The sequence below is a fragment of the Pelobates fuscus genome, chromosome 2 (genome assembly GCF_036172605.1).
Source record: "Pelobates fuscus isolate aPelFus1 chromosome 2, aPelFus1.pri, whole genome shotgun sequence".
Lineage (NCBI taxonomy): Eukaryota > Metazoa > Chordata > Amphibia > Anura > Pelobatidae > Pelobates > Pelobates fuscus.
Window position 1 is genome coordinate 39232372 of NC_086318.1, and position 23831 is coordinate 39256202.

Consider the following 23831-nt stretch of genomic DNA (forward strand, 5'->3'; position numbering starts at 1 on the left):
GAACATGTGGCGGCGGCCATCTTAAACTGTCGAACTCCCAGCGGTGTTTGGTCGTCGACCGCGTGGAACTGTTTTCAGTCATTTTTTCATACGAACACCGCTGGGACCTTCAAACTTCCATCCCTTAGTTTCAGTTTATACAAACGCTGTGTCGTTCGGCACATTGATAACTCACGAACTAGACCGACCCTGATAGCTAAAAGCCATTAAACTAATGCTGGGCAGATTTCTGTCGAACTGTCGGTGAAAACTCCTTAACTCCATGGCGATTCGACTGTGTTCATGGGATCTGAGCGCTGTTCGGATATATTGAGCGCTCAGATCCAAGCTATCTGGGGAATGTGGGGGTTCAGTTATGTGAAATATGAGTTATGTATTTTATTGTGTTTTTGTTACCGTTTTAACTTGGGAATATTTTCTGTACCTGGAGATAATTAAGTTTACTATAGCCACTTAACCCAATTATCTCCAGGATAGAGAGGAGGGATTTTACTGTTTCTGTGGGAGTGGTTCACATTGTATTGTATGTTGATTGGCTACTGTAATTTTATTCCAGTCCTCCACAAGGTCCCTGTGGGAGTATACTTTCATGGAGGACCTGCATAAAAGGCCAAGCTGTGGCCACCATTAAAGAGATCATCTTGCACCTTCATGAAGTCTTGGCTCATGTTTGGGGGATTGGAGAACTACACTCTGGGGATACACCCCATGGTATAATCACTGAGCTCTGGTAAGAGCTTGTTCCTGTTCCTGCTCTCTGGATTTAAGAGAGGTCTACCTACTGGAAGCTGGACCCTGGTCTTGGGTCCAGAGTAGGCGGAAGACGGCGAGACCCCAACCAAGCTGCGGCGGTTCATGGGGTCTGCAGTGGTTATGGTGTCTGGTGGAGTGCTTGGAGCACTCGGGAAGCACTAGGAGCATCCGTCAACGGAAGGTTTCCAGTCGGGGTGCCAGGCATTCCGTTACATTAACTATTAGCAAAACTGTGTAATCAAATACAGAAAGCAATATTTTTTTACATAACAGACAATAACCAGTAAAAGGATTATTTCCCTTAAGAAAGGCACACTTGGTGCTGAAACATTAGGGGAGTTTCTTGACATGTGTCTTAGCTCTTACAGGCTCCATGTAAGGTATTGTTAATGCTTATCAGTATTGTTTATTGTAGCTAAGCCTTAGTCACTTTCTTTTGCATTATTATCATGTGTGTGTTATGTGACTCGTTATTGTATTTAAGTACACAGTTTGTTGTCATCCTTTGCCTGTTTGCATATGTTGTTTGTCATTTTAGGATAGCACCCTATTATTTGATTACTATGATAAATGCTCTCTATGCTTTGTCATTGGTAAATTAGTGTGTGTGTTTGTATCAGGATGTATATCTGTGTTTCAGGGTGTGCATCTGTGTGTCAGGGGATGGATGTGTCAATGTGTGTATCTGTTTGTCAGGGTGTGTGCACTTACCATACAGGGGATAGGGATGGTCGGTCCTACCCCCCCACGACAGAGCTGTGTATCCAAGGGGGAGACAACCGGTCTCCCCCCTCAGCAGCAGAGCTATGCAACTAAGGGGGAGACAGTCCGTCTCCAGCAACCAGGCTCCAACCAGACTACTCCGGTGGTAGTGCTGGCACCAGGACAGAGTACCGCTGGTCTCTGCCCACTCCGCAACCCACCAAGGCAGCCTACCAGTCCCCTACACAGCCGTGGTGAGGCACCTGGACATGGACAAACTTCTCCTCTACCCAGGTGTAGTAACTATTTATTGTGGGTGGGCTGTACTGTTTTTTTTGCTTTGTGGGTGGGTTGCTGGACTAACAAGGGCACTGACCGGCAGGAGGTCAGGTACCCTGTTAGTCTTTTTGGAAAGGGGGAGAGATGTGACGAAACCAATCTCGCCACATTGTATTGGAGGAGCCTGGTTGCCCGCCTGCTGCCTTTGGACTACGGCCCCTGGACATATTGCTCTATAAAAACTATATTTGGGCATGTAATAATGTATATGGCTGCTACTGGCCCTTTAAAATCATCTATGAACAGATTGGGACTTTTGGGACTACTGTCCCTTTAAGACTGTGAAGCATATTCTAGTGTACTGCCTGTAATATTGTATATGTATTCATGTGTTAAGTTTAACCTGGGTGATATGTATGCAGCATTCAACTGATTGTTCGGTAGAATCACTCCATTCATTATATCGAGTGAAACTACCGAACCAGACCACCCAGGAATAAGTGTGCCTCCAATTACAGTTTGCAACAATGTTGCAAACGGGTAATTGGCAATCAGTGTAATGTATTCTTTGTCCTCTGGGTGGCCGCCATTCGGGAAACAAACACGTGGTGGCGGCCATCTTAAACTACCGAACAGCGGTGTTTTGCCATCGAGTGTCTGGAACTAAAATCGGACACTTGACTAGGCAAACACCGCTGAGACCTCCATACTTCCAGAAATTCGTATGGAAACTACCGAATGACCCGCCGTTCGGTAGAAAGAACCCCACAAACAAGGGAATTCATTCAAACCCTCTCCAGGCTCTATAACACAGGCAATTCGTCTGTTTTCATTCCCTTGTTTGTGACCGACCGCAGGGCCAAAATGCATGGAACTGTTTTCGGATACTTTACCCATGCGGTCGGTCAAATCTTTGGAAACCCATATCTGCCGAACTGTTCATCCGAATGACTTGAATTTTGGATATGTTTCCCCCATGAATAAGGGCTATCCAGCGATGCTGGATTTAAAGGTGTACCCCCTGTTTTTGGGGTACATCCAGAACTTGGCTGGAAAAGTGTACCGGATAATTGGGTTTAATGTTATCTGAGGGGAGGGGATGTGTGGGCTGAACCATGTATGTGATTGGTTATTTTATGCCTCCCCCTGGGTGGGGCCTGTATGTGTACTCATGTAATAAAAACCAGGCTGGGTGCCCCAGCACCTCAGACCACTGCTTGACCCTCAACACGGAGCCTTGTCTCGTTCTTGGGGGGATTCACTGTATGCTGTTGGAGATTGATTGCTAAGGAGTGTAAGCTGATGTCTGCTTTTCCTATTCATCTGCTAGCAGCTATTCGTGAGGTTCCAGCTGGAGTGCTACCTTATTCACCTATATCCAGTTCTTGAGTTTTGGTGCTTTTACAGTAGCTGTGCCTTTTTGGGAAAAGGGGATTATCGCCTAAACGGATTTTTCCCCTTTTATGCTGAAACGGTCCGTAACAATTGGTGGCAGCGGTGGGATCGTTCCTACAGCCAGAAGGACAGCTACAGGAGACACCATTACTCTGGAGTGTACAATTTGAGGGCAACGCATGTCCCAGTACAGCGACCCTAAAAGCAACAGCATGGAACCAGCAGTGGAGTACAGATATTCTGTAGAGGAATTTGACCGTATGATGTGGTTGCGGTTGAACTTCTACGGACCTAATCCAGCTGAGAAATACGTGAAGATCGTGAGGGATCTAGTGTTCAAGACTCTGCTATACCGGGCAGAGGATGATGGTCAGCTGCCACGTTGGGTGGACCTCCACCGGAAATTACAGTTACGGGACAGGGAGAGCAGCGTCCTCCCTCCCCAGCGGCAGGCTGAGTTACAGGGGGCAGAGGTTGTTGTTCCTGCCCCCCAGCAGCAAAGTGATATGCCAGGAAGGCAGGGTGAAGTACAGGGAGAGGAGAGCAGTGTCCTCCCTCCCCAGCGGCAGGCTGAGTTACAGGGGGCAGAGGTAGTTGTTCCTGCCCCCCAGCAGCAGAGTGATATGCCAGGAGGGCAATGTGAAGTGCAGGGAGAGGATAGCAGCCTCCTCCCTCCCCAGCGGCAGGCTGAGTTACAGGGGGCAGAGGTAGTTGTTCCTGCCCCCCAGCAGCAGAGTGATATGCCAGGAGGGCAATGTGGAATACAGGGAGAGGAGAGCAGCGTCCTCCCTCCCCAGCGGCAGCGTGATTTTTTGGGAATTGGGAGCCCAGTCTCCATTCTCCAGCGGCAGAGTATCCAGCAGGGAATAGAGAGCCCTGTCTCCTTTCCCCAGCGGCAGGACTCTGTATTGGGAGGAGAGACAGTCGGTCTCCCTCCACAAAGACTAGAAATATGTATGGGAGAGGAGCTTGTTACCACCTCTCCCCAGCGGCGGATCATTAATGGGCAGAGTGTTCTATCGGGAGAGGAGCTTGTTACCCCCTCTCCCCAGCGGCAGCTTAATGTACCAGGGGGAGACTGTAAACCCCCCACCAGTGCAGATGGGACCGTGGTCTCTGCACTTACCATACAGGGGATAGGGATGGTCGGTCCTACCCCCCCACGGCAGAGCTGTGTATCCAAGGGGGAGACAACCGGTCTCCCCCCTCAGCAGCAGAGCTATGCAACTAAGGGGGAGACAGTCCGTCTCCAGCAACCAGGCTCCAACCAGACTACTCCGGTGGTAGTGCTGGCACCAGGACAGAGTACCGCTGGTCTCTGCCCACTCCGCAACCCACCAAGGCAGCCTACCAGTCCCCTACACAGCCGTGGTGAGGCACCTGGATATGGACAAACTTCTCCTCTACCCAGGTGTAGTAACTATTTATTGTGGGTGGGCTGTACTGTTTTTTTTGCTTTGTGGGTGGGTTGCTGGACTAACAAGGGCACTGACCGGCAGGAGGTCAGGTACCCTGTTAGTCTTTTTGGAAAGGGGGAGAGATGTGACGAAACCAATCTCGCCACATTGTATTGGAGGAGCCTGGTTGTCCGCCTGCTGCCTTTGGACTACGGCCCCTGGACATATTGCTCTATAAAAACTATATTTGGGCATGTAATAATGTATATGGCTGCTACTGGCCCTTTAAAATCATCTATGAACAGATTGGGACTTTTGGGACTACTGTCCCTTTAAGACTGTGAAGCATATTCTAGTGTACTGCCTGTAATATTGTATATGTATTCATGTGTGAAGTTTAACCTGGGTGATATGTATGCAGCATTCAACTGATTGTTCGGTAGAATCACTCCATTCATTATATCGAGTGAAACTACCGAACCAGACCACCCAGGAATAAATGTGCCTCCAATTACAGTTTGCAACAATGTTGCAAACGGGTAATTGGCAATCAGTGTAATGTATTCTTTGTCCTCTGGGTGGCCGCCATTCGGGAAACAAACACGTGGTGGCGGCCATCTTAAACTACCGAACAGCGGTGTTTTGCCGTCGAGTGTCTGGAACTAAAATCGGACACTTGACTAGGCAAACACCGCTGAGACCTCCATACTTCCAGAAATTCGTATGGAAACTACCGAATGACCCGCCGTTCGGTAGAAAGAACCCCACAAACAAGGGAATTCATTCAAACCCTCTCCAGGCTCTATAACACAGGCAATTCGTCTGTTTTCATTCCCTTGTTTGTGACCGACCGCAGGGCCAAAATGCATGGAACTGTTTTCGGATACTTTACCCATGCGGTCGGTCAAATCTTTGGAAACCCATATCTGCCGAACTGTTCATCCGAATGACTTGAATTTTGGATATGTTTCCCCCCTGAATAAGGGCTATCCAGCGATGCTGGATTTAAAGGTGTACCCCCTGTTTTTGGGGTACATCCAGAACTTGGCTGGAAAAGTGTACCGGATAATTGGGTTTAATGTTATCTGAGGGGAGGGGATGTGTGGGCTGAACCATGTATGTGATTGGTTATTTTATGCCTCCCCCTGGGTGGGGCCTGTATGTGTACTCATGTAATAAAAACCAGGCTGGGTGCCCCAGCACCTCAGACCACTGCTTGACCCTCAACACGGAGCCTTGTCTCGTTCTTGGGGGGATTCACTGTATGCTGTTGGAGATTGATTGCTAAGGAGTGTAAGCTGATGTCTGCTTTTCCTATTCATCTGCTAGCAGCTATTCGTGAGGTTCCAGCTGGAGTGCTACCTTATTCACCTATATCCAGTTCGTGAGTTTTGGTGCTTTTACAGTAGCTGTGCCTTTTTGGGAAAAGGGGATTATCGCCTAAACGGATTTTTCCCCTTTTATGCTGAAACGGTCCGTAACAGTTCCCAGTAATTTTAACAGATATATTCTATACTAAAACATCCTAACATCCATTCACCCAAACACTGCTCACAAATACAACCCTGCAAGGATGAGCAAATGGCAGCTAGCATAACATCTTGGAGTTGTACGACAGATGGGGTTCTACCTTTTGGCCACTCTTACTAGAGGGGATCCCAAAAAACTTTCAGGGCCCTCTCTACATTAGTTCTGTCATGGATCTAGAACACGTGTTACTAAACAGTGGTGCTGCTGTGAGAGATCACAATGAACATACATCATCAATGTGGGCAAAGTAAAGTTTCTTTTCAATGAAGGATGTTAACACTTGGGTAAAAGAAAAAGAAAAAGTACACCGAATTCTGACCACTTTATGAAGACATATTGTGCAAAACGTACAGCAGTTGCAGAAGGAAATTATTAAACAACTTTGGAGGCCCCCAAAAATTGCAAGTAGAAAGTCACCTATGACTAGTGAAACACCTGAAACTTGATAAAGGACATCCAAATCCACAGTGAGATGTTATTGGCCTAATACAAACTATGTCTATGTGAAACGTACAAGACATTTTTAGGACATACGGAGATATAATTTTCAATTAGTGAGGTAATAGCTTCTTGATCCAAGGAGCTTTCTGACAGCAATTCTCAGGTTAAAAATTATTTTTTCCCTAGTTTGTTGCAAAAGTGGAGGTGCTTCAGACTGGGTTTTACCTTCTTTTACCTTCTTCTTTTTTTTTTTGTGGCAATTTTTAGGAATACAAAATCTTATTACAGGATCTGCAGGTTACATAACGTAGTTACAGCAAAGATATATAGTTGTGATATACAATTATATTTTTACATTTGTAGAAAGCATTTGTGTAGCACAAAGATTAAGAAAAAAACACTCAATATCACATAAGTATACACATGCGTGCTCTATTCCTTGTATATTCAATTTAAGGTACATGAATAAAATATCCTTTCTCTGTGCTGGTCTTGATAAATACTAAGCTGTGGCATAAGCCGCATTTCCCTAATACTTAGCAACATGCCTATAGAGTGTTTTGAACATAGGGGTATAACAACGTGGGTGTAATACGGGAAGGGGAAAGGGGGGGTCCCTTGGCTCTATCCAATATTCAGGCCCACACTCTGGCCTCAATGACTTACAAGTTTAGGTCAGACTAAGTCCTAATGAGGTTTGGGTGTGTTGCGCTCGAGAGTATGGCAGTGGGAAAGTTGAGTGTTGCTATTTTAATAACATGGTAATGCTGTGGCTTATGATGTTTGGGGTGTTTGGGATTGTCGCTGTGTATTTTGGTATTTATCCCATTGTCTCCACGCCTCTGTCCAAAATCTTTGTGGTGGCTTATTGGACCTGGCCATTACCTCATACACTTTTGTGCCTTCAATTTGCGTTATACAACTATTTATATGAGGAGTCGTCTGTTTCTGCCAGTGTCTGCTGATATGTAGCAGCACTGCCAGGATAATGTGATAGATTAGGTACCTTGATGTTTTTGTGAGGCTAGGTGGCATATACTGTAGGAGGTAATTATCTGGAGTATAGGCGAGGGTGACTCCCGTTGTGTCTTTTATTAGGGTCTATGTGTCAGTCCATAATGTCGCCAGGGCTGGGCATGCCCACCATATGTGTAACATGGTGCCCGGGGAAGTATTGCACCTCCAACAAAGCCCCGTATGTGTGGGTTTCATGTGTTTCAAGCGTGTTGGCACTAAGTACCAGCGATATAATATTTTCCTTGCTAACTCCAGATGGGCTGTATTGAGCGTAAGTTTCTTATTTGCATACAGTATATATGACCACTGTTCATTTGTCAGCTGTCTCCCTAGTTCTGATTCCCATGCTTTTACAAATTGGAGTGCATGTGGGTCTAGTGATCGATGATGGTGATTGTACAATATGGATATTAATTTTTGTGGCTTTTTTTCTTGTGTACAAAGTTTTTCAAATGTTGATAAGTTTTCCCATCTGTCACCTGTAGGTAATATATTTGTATTCTTATGTAACCAGGAACATATCTGTCTGTGTGCAAATTCCGCCGAGCTAGGTAATTGATAAGTGTTTTGGAGTAGTTTGAATGAGACTATTTCTCCCCGGTAAAACAACTGATGCAAATGTGTTAGCCCCTTACCGCTCCAGGGAGCTATGTTCAATGAGGGTATTAACCCATAGAAGGAATCTAGTAGTAGTGTTGGAGAGAGCCTCTCATCCAGTCCCCTCTCCTTTTGGAACCTGTCCCATTCCCATAGTGTTGTAGCTGTGAGTGGTGACATGTCTTTGTATTTTTTCCTAAATTGTGGAGGGGTCCAGGCTAGGTGTGTTATATGTTGTCCCTCAGTGTATTCTGCTTCGATAGTTACCCAAGGGGATGGTTTGTTATGTTGATGTAACTCAGTGACCAGTGGGGCAAGAATAGCTGACCTGTAGTATATGATTATGTTTGGTAGTCCCATTCCGCCTTCTTTGTATGCTAGGTGCATGGTCTTTGCTGTTGTTCGTGGTCTCTTAGTAAACCAGACCAAGGTATTAATCATTTGTTGTGCTTCCTGAAAAAATTGATTAGGTAGCCTAATTTGAAGCGTGCAAATAGATATTGTAACCTCGGGAGAATTTTCATGTTGACAGCAGCTATCCTTCCCATCCAGATATGTATTTCCCCTTTCAATTCATCAATTGCTGTTTTATGGATATGAGAATTTTGCTGTAATTCTCCCGGTACAAATTTCTCTCTAATTTAGTGAATTTTATACCAAAAAAGTTAAATTATCCTACCTCCATTCATAAGTATATGTATCTTGTAAGCTCGTATACAGCGATGTGGGCGTGTATAAACACATTGCTTGCATTTTTGAGCTGTTTATTTTGTAATAAGAACAATCGCTATATTGTTGTAAGAGAGCCTGGAGTTCTGGAATGGAAGTGGTTGGGTTAGACAGAGAGAGCATGACATCGTCTGCAAACAGTGTTATTTTGTGTATTTTGTGTTTGGTTTTCACCCCCCGAATTAGTTTGTTATCCCTTATGGCCTGAGTTAGTGGTTCCAGTGCGAGGATGTAAAGGGCTGGGGAGAGCGGACAGCCCTGCTTTGTTCCATTTGTAATATTGAATGTTACAAATGAAAGGGGTTGGGCATGACTGGAGGGAGAACCTGGTGCTCTGGCGGAGATATATCGATGATGTTATTATAATTTGGAAGGGGCCTTTTTTATTATTTCAATCATTCGAAAATTATCTGAATCAAAATGAATATAATCTAAAATTTACTTCTGCGTGGAATCAGAAAGAAATAAATTTTTTGGATTTGTCATTGACAAGTGAGAATAATCAGATCAAAACCAAGTGTTACTTCAAACCGAGTGATGGCAATGGATATGTTCATAGGCAAAGTTGCCATCATCGCCCCTGGCTTAGAGGGATAGCTAAGGGACAATTCGCTAGGGTGAGAAGGAACTGTTCGCAAGTTCAAGATTTTATAACACAATCTAACCATATTAAGAACAAATTGGTAGAGAGAGGTTACAAGAAGAACACCATTGACAAAGAAATCCGGTTAGCTTTGCAAACCGATAGAGGCAATTATTTAATGGACAGACCTCGTGCCAAATCCTATCAAGACAATGTAGCTGCTTTTAGAACACAGTACTGCACCGACCATGCGGGGATTAGGAGGAGTTTGCAGAAACACTGGTCGATTCTCCAACAGGATCCTGTACTTAATACTTTCTTACCAGAACAGCCTAAACTTATTTTCAAGAAAAATCAGAATTTTAAGAACTCTTTGGCACCCAGCTATGCAATAAAGAATCATGGAGATAGTCAGAAACCAGTAGCAAATGGTTTCTCCAGAGGGTGTGGAGTCTGTAAAGCCTGTCGGATTGTTAATCTAAAAAAGACAAAAGTTTTTTCTAGTTTCGTAACTGGGGAAGTATTCCAGATAAAAAAAGAAATTGGTTGCCGCACGGACTATGTAGTTTATGTACTGCAATGTCCGTGCGGCAGGCAATATGTGGGCAGAACCAAGAGACCCCTAAAAGTGCGACTCCTGGAGCATATAAATAATATAAAAAAGAACTTGGCCACACATTCCATCCCAGTACACTGTAATCACTGTTCCCAATTTTCTTTCACGGATTTCAAATGTATAGGCATTGAAAGGGTATGTGTTGATTGGAGAGGGGGGGATAGAATTAAAAAGCTATCCCAGAGGGAGACCTACTGGATCCACAAGCTACAAACTTTGGAGCCTGGTGGTTTAAATGTGGATGTGGATCTAGTGTGTTTTTTTATAAGACATACTATTATTAGTTATAGTCACTATATAATATAAGAAATAGGGATGAGATTAATATAAAGCACAGTTTGTCATAAGAATAATTTGGTTTATTAATAATAACACAAAACATTTATATATAAAAAATATCCTCTCTGATTAGAAGAAGGAGAAAACCAAATGATATATCACAAATTAGAAGTACCATATGTAAATAATATCACACAAAATAGGATATTAGAAGTAATGGTAAATATTGCAAAATTATAAGATAAAGAATTAGTTTATATTAGATACACTTCACCAACTATTTGCACAAATATAAATAGGAAAATTTATTGTAACACTGAACACTGTATAGATGATTTAAGGTCAATAAAGATACATAGTATATGGTGTAATAACATTTGGGCTATATCACAGACCTTTTATGTGTATTTGTTGTGGCTAGATTTCCCCCAATATAGGTGGAACGCAAAAAAAACGAAGGTGGAACGAAAAAAACGAAGGTGGAACGCAAGCTACTTCCGGTTATACAAAGCTTCCGGGTTTGTGAACTTAGTTGAAACGCATAGCACTTCCGGTTTCCGGAATGTACGAAAACGCCGAAATTAATTGCAAACAACAGTGAAGATCAGCTGTGAATAATGGAGAATGCAATTTCCAACAGATGATACTAATCGACACAGGACCAATGAGGAGGGACAGAGAGGCACATGTGACTAATTGACTTTGGGGATTAGCCCTATTTAAAGGACTTGTGGGTGGAGGGTGGTTAGGCTGCTTTTTTGTACTGTATTAATTGCAATTTTAATATTGTTGGTCCCTGAGGAAGTCCCATACTTTACAAGAGGGACGAAACGCGTAGGACCTTTATTGTATTCATTTTTATATATATTTTATTGAAAATTAAAGCCGCTTTTTCATACCTACACCCGGAGTCCTGCTTTTTGGTGGAAAGATCCAGGGAAGTGTCCAGGGGAACTCCCCCAGCCCCCCATACAATCAGGGGAGGCACCATATATGCCTGAACTGTCCAAGATCCTGTGAGTGCATTTCATATTGTGCAATGTTATTTTTGTAAAACTTTATTACACTATATTAATTTTGTATTTATCTCAATTTAGGCAACCAGCCGGTTCCCTCGTTGTGTTTTGTATATATTGGTATTGAAGTTGATTGCTAGCTGGGAGCGATCTGAGGGAGGCTATATTTCACCTACCACTGATAAGTATCATTGTATATAAGTGTGTGTATAAGGTGTATTTCTTTGTTGTATTGGTTTGCTATATCCCAGCATTGTATACAGTTGAATTTATAAGGGCCCAACAATGGCCACTAGTATAGACTTTCTATCTAACATGCAGAAACACCGTTTGAGAAGGTTTGAAGCAATTTTTCAAGAGTATGATAAACCCCAACCCCTTAAGGGAATAAATGAGTATTTCAAATGTAAAGAAAAACTATTATATGGGGAAACTAAAAAATGGTGGGAAATAGCCTTCCTAGAAAATTATTTCAAGGAAGGGCTGATCCCACGAGGTTTAAGGTTGGAAAAAACTCCCGCTTTTGGTTTAGACAGTGAAAATTTCATGAACCAATGGGATGAGATCCTATCCAATTGCTCATTCCAACTAATGCAACTTATCATAAAATATTCAAAGGATATGAAAGAGAAAATTGAGGAGGAATTAGAGCTATTGGAATCTAAGGCACAGATTGACCTAGAGAGTATGGAGTATAAAGAGAGAGATGAAGCTTTACAAACAAATGTAAAACAATTAGATGAAAAAATTGCAGAAACTAAAAGTAAAAAATATAGAAGGGATAAGGAAGACAAAATCAACAACACTTTTTCCACCCTAAATAGGATGTCAAGGAAAAAACCTCACTTTCAGAGAGGCCCCACTTTGGACTCTCACTCCCCCTATAGGAAAAATACTGTATCATATGAATGCAGGAAAAGAAATCTAGGAGATTCTCAGAGAAAAGAAATTACCAATAGATTTACCCGTACCCCCTCAAGAGAGAGAGCTGGGTTACAAAATAGAAACACACGTCCACTTGAAAAAAGAGTTACCCGTACTCCCCCAAGAGAACGACCAGAGTTTCATAATGGGAATATACGCCCATTTGAAAAAAGAGGAGTAAGATCCTATGCTCAAGTAGTTAGACAAGAAGAATCTAATAGCAGTTCTAGCTCACAATATAACGAAAAAGAGGAAAATTTTCAGGGGAGGACCAGAGGTCCAAAAGAAAAACCCATTACCAACTACTTTTACCCCAGGGCCAACAACTGGGAACATCGCAACCGGTTCTCACCCCTACAGGTAAACTCTCCGAACAAGAGAACACGAATGGAGGATTAGAGGATTTGGCACGTGGTATGGCCATTGTAAAGGCCAAAGAAAGAGAAAAGGGCATCTTTAATATATCTGGTCTACCTATATCAGAAGACGAGATACAATTATTATCAAAAGGCATGAAATTTGCTCCAGATAAAAAATCAAATGAATTTAATTTATACATTGATTTAAAAAAGTACATCAGATCACTAACGTTGAAAAGACATTTTTTGTTACAACCAAATCAGCTAACAACTCCAATTATGGATGAGGAAGAACTGAGAAACAGGAAATTTAAACCTAAATCCCACTTTTATCCCACGCAGAATAGGGGTCCATATTTAGAAATTTTTGAAAAATTGGTGGATAAAGAATTTAAATCTATAGCTAAAAAACAAAACTCCAATAATAACAGAAATTTAACGAGGGAAGAAGAGAAATGTCTAAACACACTAAAGAAGAGGGAAGATATCATAATCAAGGAAGCCGACAAGGGGGGGGGATTGTTATCATGTCTAGAAATTATTATTTACAAGAAGCTCAAAATATTTTAAGTGACAGTGATACTTATACCATATTAATACGGGATCCGACTAAAGAATTTAATTTACTTTTAAAAAATTTGTTAGAAATAGCAAAGAATAAGGATACAATTTCACAGGCAAATTACGACTTTTTACTTTGCAATAACCCAAGAATCCCAATTTTTTATTTTATTCCAAAAATTCATAAGTGTTTATTTAATCCCCCTGGCCGCCCCATAATTAGCGGGATAGATTCCTTGTCAGCCAATCTATCTGCATTTGTGGATTCATACCTACAAAAGTATGCCCAAAGCGCCCTTTCTTATATAAAAGACACAAAATCATTCCTGCAGGAATTGGAAAATATTGAATGGCATTCAGATTATAGTTGGGCAACACTGGACGTATCATCCCTTTATACTATAATTAGCCATAAATTGGGACTAGAAGCCATCAATCATTTTATGATGGAAGATCCAAATCTCCCTCAGGAAGTAAAAGAATTTATTTGGTATTCGGTTAAATTTATTTTAGAGCACAATTATTTTTTCTTTAATGACAAATTTTTTCTACAAATCACGGGGACCGCCATGGGCACCAGGTTCGCCCCCAGTTATGCCAACATCTGCATGCGTAGATGGGAAGATCTAACAGTTTGGGTTGGGCATGACTGGAGGGAGAACCTGGTGCTCTGGCGGAGATATATCGATGATGTTATTATAATTTGGAAGGGGCCTTTTTTATTATTTCAATCATTCGAAAATTATCTGAATCAAAATGAATATAATCTAAAATTTACTTCTGCGTGGAATCAGAAAGAAATAAATTTTTTGGATTTGTCATTGACAAGTGAGAATAATCAGATCAAAACCAAGTGTTACTTCAAACCGAGTGATGGCAATGGATATGTTCATAGGCAAAGTTGCCATCATCGCCCCTGGCTTAGAGGGATAGCTAAGGGACAATTCGCTAGGGTGAGAAGGAACTGTTCGCAAGTTCAAGATTTTATAACACAATCTAACCATATTAAGAACAAATTGGTAGAGAGAGGTTACAAGAAGAACACCATTGACAAAGAAATCCGGTTAGCTTTGCAAACCGATAGAGGCAATTATTTAATGGACAGACCTCGTGCCAAATCCTATCAAGACAATGTAGCTGCTTTTAGAACACAGTACTGCACCGACCATGCGGGGATTAGGAGGAGTTTGCAGAAACACTGGTCGATTCTCCAACAGGATCCTGTACTTAATACTTTCTTACCAGAACAGCCTAAACTTATTTTCAAGAAAAATCAGAATTTTAAGAACTCTTTGGCACCCAGCTATGCAATAAAGAATCATGGAGATAGTCAGAAACCAGTAGCAAATGGTTTCTCCAGAGGGTGTGGAGTCTGTAAAGCCTGTCGGATTGTTAATCTAAAAAAGACAAAAGTTTTTTCTAGTTTCGTAACTGGGGAAGTATTCCAGATAAAAAAAGAAATTGGTTGCCGCACGGACTATGTAGTTTATGTACTGCAATGTCCGTGCGGCAGGCAATATGTGGGCAGAACCAAGAGACCCCTAAAAGTGCGACTCCTGGAGCATATAAATAATATAAAAAAGAACTTGGCCACACATTCCATCCCAGTACACTGTAATCACTGTTCCCAATTTTCTTTCACGGATTTCAAATGTATAGGCATTGAAAGGGTATGTGTTGATTGGAGAGGGGGGGATAGAATTAAAAAGCTATCCCAGAGGGAGACCTACTGGATCCACAAGCTACAAACTTTGGAGCCTGGTGGTTTAAATGTGGATGTGGATCTAGTGTGTTTTTTTATAAGACATACTATTATTAGTTATAGTCACTATATAATATAAGAAATAGGGATGAGATTAATATAAAGCACAGTTTGTCATAAGAATAATTTGGTTTATTAATAATAACACAAAACATTTATATATAAAAAATATCCTCTCTGATTAGAAGAAGGAGAAAACCAAATGATATATCACAAATTAGAAGTACCATATGTAAATAATATCACACAAAATAGGATATTAGAAGTAATGGTAAATATTGCAAAATTATAAGATAAAGAATTAGTTTATATTAGATACACTTCACCAACTATTTGCACAAATATAAATAGGAAAATTTATTGTAACACTGAACACTGTATAGATGATTTAAGGTCAATAAAGATACATAGTATATGGTGTAATAACATTTGGGCTATATCACAGACCTTTTATGTGTATTTGTTGTGGCTAGATTTCCCCCAATATAGGTGGAACGCAAAAAAAACGAAGGTGGAACGAAAAAAACGAAGGTGGAACGCAAGCTACTTCCGGTTATACAAAGCTTCCGGGTTTGTGAACTTAGTTGAAACGCATAGCACTTCCGGTTTCCGGAATGTACGAAAACGCCGAAATTAATTGCAAACAACAGTGAAGATCAGCTGTGAATAATGGAGAATGCAATTTCCAACAGATGATACTAATCGACACAGGACCAATGAGGAGGGACAGAGAGGCACATGTGACTAATTGACTTTGGGGATTAGCCCTATTTAAAGGACTTGTGGGTGGAGGGTGGTTAGGCTGCTTTTTTGTACTGTATTAATTGCAATTTTAATATTGTTGGTCCCTGAGGAAGTCCCATACTTTACAAGAGGGACGAAACGCGTAGGACCTTTATTGTATTCATTTTTATATATATTTTATTGAAAATTAAAGCCGCTTTTTCATACCTACACCCGGAGTCCTGCTTTTTGGTGGAAAGATCCAGGGAAGTGTCCAGGGGAACTCCCCCAGCCCCCCATACAATCAGGGGAGGCACCATATATGCCTGAACTGTCCAAGATCCTGTGAGTGCATTTCATATTGCGCAATGTTATTTTTGTAAAACTTTATTACACTATATTCGTTTTGTATTTATCTCAATTTAGGCAACCAGCCGGTTCCCTCGTTGTGTTTTGTATATATTGTAATATTGAATGGGCTGGAGACAAACCCTCCATTTGCAACCTGTGCCGATGGCTTGGAGTACAATGCTGAGATCAGGGACAGGAAGTGTTGTGGAAATTCAAATTTTTGCAGAACATTTCTTAAGAAGCTCCAATGCAGTCTGTCGAACAGGAGAGCCCAGGGACATAAAGACCCTGGGCTCTCCGGGAGGCTTCCGACTATAAAGAAGGCTGTAAAGCCTTCTAGTTCCATCAGCACCCTGTCACCCCTTCACAAATCCTACTTGGTCCGGGTGTGTGATGAAGGGAATGAGGCTGCTACTCGAGTAGCATACATTTTGGCTAGGATTTTTGTGTCTGTGTTTAACAACAAGATGGGTCTTAGATTTTTTGGTTGATTAGTTGGTTTTCCTGGTTTTGGCAGTGTGGCAATATGTGCTAGTAGCATCTCTGATGGCATCTCTCCTGTTTGTACTATGTGGTTCAATGTGTATACTAGGTGGGGGCCCAAGGTGCTCGAAAAAGTTTTATAAAAATCGTTTTTGAAGCCCCGGTTATTTCCCCAAAGGGAGTGTACGTATAGTTTGCTGTAGCTCCGGCAATGTGATCGGTGCTATTAAGGAATCTTTCTGGTTTTGTGTTCGTTTTTTTAAATGTACCTGCGATAGGAATTTGTGGATTTCATCCTGTGTTGGTTGGTGTGTTTGCGAGTCTTCTTTTAAGATATAGAGGTTTTGGTAGTAGGCTGCTGTTTCTGTGTTTATATCTAAGGGGTTGTATATCTTCCCTCCGGTGTTGGTGAGTGAGTATGGGATCTTTGATTGTGTGAGTTGATGTCTCAGTAGTGATGCCAGTTTTTTACCAGCTCTATTCCCTTGTGTGTAATGCCTTAATTTAAGTGCTTGCAGAGTGCGTGCTGTTTGTTGAAGTAGAAGGTCATTTAGTTTATTTGTAATTTGTTCAATTTCTATGTTAAGGTCCGGGTTGGGGTGCAAAAATTGGGCCGTGTTGAGGTCACATAGTTTGGTCAGCAGTGTAAGGCGTAGTTTCTGGGAGGTACGGTTAAGAAAAGATGCTCTGCTAATGAGCTGACCTCTAATAACTCCTTTATAGGCCTGCAAAGATGTGGCAGGTGTTATTTCAGGTTGGTTGTTAAGTTGGAAATAATTGCCTATCTCAGTCTCTAATTTATGTTTGAAGGCGCGATCGTATAAAAGAGTATTATTTAGTCGCCATGGGGCTTTCTCCCTGTGTTTGTAAGTGTCATGGCTCGTGAGGGACACTGGATCGTGGTCTGACCACACTATGTTGCCTATGTGGCATTGTACAGTCGAGGGGAGCAAGTCCCTGGATACCAGTATGACATCTATTCTGGAATGAGTTCCATGCACTCTGGAATAGAAAAGTATAATTCTTCTCATTTGGGTGTTTTGTTCACCATATGTCATAAAGGTTATGGTTTAGTAGTAGTTTAGTAATGGCTTTACATTGTGGCATTAGAGATCTAAATCTGGGAGTAGAGGGGGATACTGTCGTATCCATATGCGGTTGTAGGATGTGGTTCATGTCTCCACATATTATGAGGGAGGACATGTTCTGTTGGGGTATTTTGCTCAATACTTTATGTAGAAAGTTGCGCTGATTGGAGTTAGGACTGTATATGCCTACCAATGTATATAGGACACTATTGATTCGGCAATGGATTATTAAGTATCGGCCTTGCGTATCTTTTTTGACGTGTAGCAGCTCGAAGGTTAGTGATTTGTGAAACAAGAGCGACACGCCCCTGGTTTTTGATGAGTAAGTTGCGTGGTACTGTGTTGGATAATCCTGTTTCCCAAATTCTGGCACTTTTCCATGTACAAAATGTGTTTCCTGAGGACACATAATGTCTACCTTAGCTTTCTTAGTTTCCTCTAGAAGGACTCCACGTTTATGAGGGGTGTTCAGCCCCCGTACATTGTGTGAATGTATTTTCATAGTTCAATAACTTGTTAAGTTGTTACATATCTCTAAGCGTAATTCCTATCCTATTAATCTCTTGCATATTCATTTCGATGATACTTTGGTTAGTCATTATTGACCTTGTAATATTGACAATGATCATAGTTAATATAGTCGGTAGCGTATCTTTTTGTAGCCAGCCGGGACTAGGGGTGGGAACATAGGGTAGTGTGAACAGGGTGAAAACCGAAACAAAGTATGTACAAAGGTATATCTTGGTACTTGTAGAGAGTACCGTGGGGGTGGAAACCTTCATGTTTCCGTGTCGTGGCTATGAGTCTGCCGCTTTTCTTAAGTATGTAGGGCAGTTGGTCTTGATATTTCAAATCGTTAGTCTAGTCATGCTATTTGTGCAGGATCCTTTAGTCTATGTCCTGCTGTTATAAAGTGAGGTTTAAAATTATGGATGTTCAGGGGGCTTGCTATTTGTCTTGAGATTCCATTTCCAACCATAAATGCCTATGAACATACATACATAAGTATTACCACACTGAGCTGTGGCATAATAACTATGTCCACAAGTTTAGTTTCTTATAATCTCAGTTATCTTAGGAGCATGCTATCTATCATTAACATATTGAGTACCAACTGAAACTGTTTTTTTTTTTTTTTTTATAATAAACTACTGATCATTCCTGGTTATTGAGGTTATAATACCTTTTGTAACTCTATACACCATATTCTGTCTATGTGTTCTAAAGAGTGGTGATCTGCATTTCTTAGGGGTCTCTGAATGGGGTTGCAGTCATCAACATGTTATAATTAGTAAGGGGCGAGATGGGAGTTTATATATAGCTCATCATGGTGTCTATACCCCCTTCTGAGCAGTTGCTTCCTCTGGAAGCTGTGTTTGTATGCCGTTCTTAACTATGATGTTAAGTGTGTCATGGTTTGGTTTTCCCCATCGTGGGGAGAGCTTGCATGTACTCCCTGTGCATGCTCGAACAGTCGTTCAAAGTGCACGATCTTCTAGGTCTGTAAGTTTTGCTTACCTAGATTTTAGTAAGGCTTTTGACACTGTTTCACATAGAAGGCTTATCAATAAACTGCAATCTTTAAGTTTGGATTCCAATATTGTTGAATGGGTGAGGCAGTGGCTGAGTGACAGGCAACAGAGGGTTGTAGTCAATGGAGTATATTCGAAGCTTGGGCTTGTCACCAGTGGGGTACCTCAGGGATCTGTACTTTGACTCATTCTCTTTAATATTTTTATTAGTGATATTGCAGAAGGTCTTGATGGTAATGTATGTCTTTTTGCTGATGATACTAAGATATGTAACAGGGTTGATGTTCCAGGAGGGATAAGCCAAATGGCTAATGATTTAGGTAAACTAGAAAAATTGTCAGAGTTGTGGCAACTGACATTTAATGTGGATAAGTGCAAGATAATGCATCTTGGACGTAAAATCCCAAGGGCAGAGTACAGAATATTTGATAGAGTCCTAACCTCAACATCTGAGGAAAGGGATTTAGGGGTGATTATTTCAGATGACTTAAAGGTAGGCATACAATGTAATAGAGCAGCTGGAAATGCTAGCAGAATGCTTGGTTGTATAGGGAGAGGTATTAGCAGTAGAAAGAGGGAAGTGCTCATGCCATTGTACAGAACACTGGTGAGACCTCACTTGGAGTATTGTACGCAGTACTGGAGACTGTATCTTCAGAAGGATATTGATACCTTAGAGAGAGTTCAGAGAAGGGCTACTAAACTGGTTCATGGATTGCAGGATAAAACTTACCAGGAAAGGTTAAAGGATCTTAACATGTATAGCTTGGAGGCGAGACGGGGGGATATGATAGAAACATTTAAATACATAAAGGGAATCAACACAGTAAAGGAGGAGACTATATTTCAAAGAAGAAAAACTACCACAACAAGAGGACATAGTCTTAAATTAGAGGGACAAAGGTGTAAAAATAATATCAGGAAGTATTACTTTACTGAGAGGGTAGTGGATGCATGGAATAGCCTTCCAGCTGAAGTGGTAGCGGTTAACACAGTAAAGGAGTTTAAGCATGCGTGGGATAGGCATAAGGCTATCCTAACTATAAGATAAGGCCAGAGACTAATGAAAGTATTGAGAAAACTGGGCAGACTAGATAGGCCGAATGGTTCTTATCTGCTGTCACATTCTATGTTTCTATGTTTCTATGTTTCTGTTGCGGTTAATTTTTGCTCCATTTGTTCTACATGAGAGGCTAGGTCATTATGTGGTGTAGCAAATTCTGCCATCTTGTTCTCCATGTGGGAGGTACGTTTGACGAGTTCTTGCATGTATTTTCTCAGCGAGTCCGCCGTATGTTGCCATGAAGCAGTTAATTTGGTTGACAGAGTGTCCAGGGCTTGTTGTATGTAGCTACTTGTAAGTTTGTCCAAGTCCAATTCATTTACCACCGCGGTATGCTCAGGACCATCAGAGCTGGAATCGCCATCTTGTGACAAGGCCTGAGTATCCTCCGGCTCCTGGTGCATCTTATTGCCAAAGAAATCGAGTTTATCCGATTTGGGTGCAGCTTTTTTGCCCCTCGGTTGTGCCATCTCGTAGTTGTCAGTAATTAAACAGCCCTATTGTGCAGGATGGAGTCAGATTGCGACCTGTGGTGCTGGAGCAAAGGGATCACACGTCCATTCCTCACGGCGGTTAGCCACGCCCCCCTTTTACCTTCTTTTTGATCAACAGCAAAAACAAATGTAAGAAAAGCTGAACTTGATAGACGCTATGTAACTTTGTAACAATGTAAGGAATACAGATTTTCATTTGATACTGTAATCCAGCACATTTATCACCGTGAACATGCCTTGTAACTAGAACCAATATCTAAAACCATCACAACCCCAGATAAGAACATCACACACATTTGGATCATTAATGCAGGAACAGTTTTTAAAACAAAGACTAAACTCTTGTGAAGCAATATTTGCTATGGGCTGTGCAAGAGGAAAGTGAGGAAAGTGATTATGGCTGTAAAATAATTGAATTACGTACCGACTCTCAGTTCCCCTCCTGCTATTAGAATACAGGAAACATTCAGGACATTGCTGGAATGTGGAGGAAATTCCAAGGTTCCAAGAACATAAAGACTTCTTAACGATGGAAGGGATATATCCACCACAATAGTCCTGTCTGAATAAATGAAAATGAGCTTTATAACCTTCTTGATGTGAATTCAACTAACAAAAAATGTCACTTTAAAAACATTTACAATTGGTAATCCTACAAAATTGCTGGTCTAGTGTATACCGCAGACACAATGAGTTTAGCTAAAATGCAAAATGGCATGGGCTACACAACAGAAGAAACTCACTTGTTGCCACCTGTGGTTTATTTTACAAAACAAAACAAGTTGCAGTTTGCATGTTTTATTTGTTTATTAATGTAATACAGGAACTTGCCAGGAAGGAGGGGTCTTTGGGTCCTAGAGAGGGAGGAAAGCCGTGCTTAGAGGCAGGGTTTTAAGATGGAGATGGTACAAAAATAAAAGATAAAAAAACACAGGGTGCTGGGAAGTGGAATTATATTAAATATAATGATATTTGGAGATATATTTTTTTAATAATTGTTATTATTCTAAGTATTCTATAATACTGTTTATAAATCAACATACTTGTAACAAGTTTCCAATATTTATTTATTTATTTATAAAATATTTGACCAGGAAAGATACCTTGAGATTTCTCTCGTTTTCAAGTATGTCCTGGGTCCTCAAAACATTGCATTGATACAATAGGGTACAATAAAATACAAAAACAATATTAATACACAATATATACAAAATTTAACATAAAACAGGTAGTTTGCTTGGGGCAAACAAAGGGAAATACGTTATTGGTTGGGATATGTTATAAACCACCAAATGTAAATATTAATGAGGAAGAACTGCTGCTGAGCAAATTGGTGAAGCTGCAAATCGGGGGAACACATTCATTATTGGAGATTTTAATTACCCGGACATAAATTGGGATAGAGGGACTAGTACTTCAGCTAGGGGAATCCGTTTTTTTAATTTGTTAAATGACACCTTTATGTCATAACTGGTACAAGGACCAACTAGAAAGGATGCTTGTCTGGATCTTGTTATAACAAACAATGTTAATCTTTTAACCAACATTCAAGTAGGGGAGCATTTGGGAAATAGTGATCACAATATGGTAACTTTTGAAATAAACTCAAAAAAGCAAAAGCATGTGGGGTATATTAAAACGTATAATTTTAAAAAAGCCAATTCTATTAAGATTAGGGCAGCTCTACAACATATTGACTGGCATAAACGCCTTAGTGATAAAAACACTGAGAAAAAATGGAAACTATTCAAACAAATATTAGAAAGGTACATTTCACAGTATGTACCATTGGGTAATAAATATAAAAGAAACAAATTAAACCCAATGTGGCTTAGTAGAGAAGTAAAACAAGAGATTAAAAATAAGAAAAAGGCTTTTAAAGCATTTAAATCGGACCAATCAGATGCATCCTATATAAGATATAAGGAAGCCAATAATACTTGCAAAAAGTCAATTAAAGTGGCTAAACTAAAAAATGAGAAATTGATAGCCAAAAGAATGCAAAACCAACCCCAAACATTTTTTCAAGTACATTAATTCTAAAAAAACAAAAAATGAAAGTGTAGGTACACTGAAAACAGAGATGGGTCTGTTAGTCAATGAAGACCAGGAAAAGGCAGAAATTTTAAATAACTATTTTTCTTCGGTATATATTAATGAGGATCCTATGGCAAGAGATATGCATATGATTGCTGCAACAAACTTGCAGATAACTTGTGATTGGATAACTTGAGACAAGGTGCTACAGCTAATAAAGAAAATTAATGTAAATAAAGCTCCGGGGCCTGACGGTATCCACCCACGAGTACTTAAGGAGCTAAGTGGGGAAATAAGTGAACCTCTGTATTTAATTTTTCAAGATTCTTTTGTTTCAGGTATTGTACCGGAGGATTGGAGGAAGGCAGATGTTGTTCCTATATTTAACCCCTTAAGGACACATGACATGTCTGACATGTCATGATTCCCTTTTATTCCAGAAGTTTGGTCCTTAAGGGGTTAAAAAGGGTTCAAAATCCTTGCCTGGAAATTATAGACCTGTGAGCTTAACTTCTGTGACTGGGAAATTATTTGAACGGCTATTAAGGGATAATATTCAGGAATTCATTGGGAAGAACTGTGTTATTAGCAATAATCAGCATGGTTTTATGAAACATAGGTCATGTCAAACTAACCTAATTGCATTCTACGAAGAAGTAAGTAGAAATATAGATCAGGGTGTTGCAGTGGATGTGATCTACTTGGATTTTGCCAAGGCATTTGATACGGTTCCTCACAATAGGTTAGTCTTCAAACTAAAAGAAATTGGTCTAGATGAATATTCTTGTTCTTGGGTAGAACTTTGGCTTAAGGATAGAGTACAGCGAGTTGCCATAAATGGTAAATTTTCAAGCTGGACAAAAGTGGTAAGTTGTGTCCCTCAGGGTTCTGTTTTGGGACCGCTTCTATTTAACATATTTATAAATGATCTTGAAATGGGCATTGAAAGCCATGTATCAGTGTTTGCAGATGACACAAAACTTTGTAAAGTAATAAAATGTGAGCAGGATATTGCCTTGCTGCAGAGGGATTTGGATAGATTGGGGGACTGGGCACTAAAATGGCAGATGAAATTTAACGTAGAAAAATGCAAAGTTATGCACTTCGGGGTTAAGAATGC

The 23831-nt window shown here is 40.8% G+C and overlaps 1 protein-coding gene across 1 annotated transcript in view; it reads right to left on the reverse strand.

Annotated features, from left to right (window-relative positions):
• Positions 1 to 23831, reverse strand: part of PKHD1 (PKHD1 ciliary IPT domain containing fibrocystin/polyductin) — a 557030-nt gene that overhangs the window by 195830 nt on the left and 337369 nt on the right. The window contains exon 51 of the mRNA XM_063441645.1: positions 21099 to 21236. Coding sequence (XP_063297715.1) covers positions 21099 to 21236 — 138 coding nt within the window. The remainder of the gene's footprint in view (positions 1 to 21098; positions 21237 to 23831) is intronic.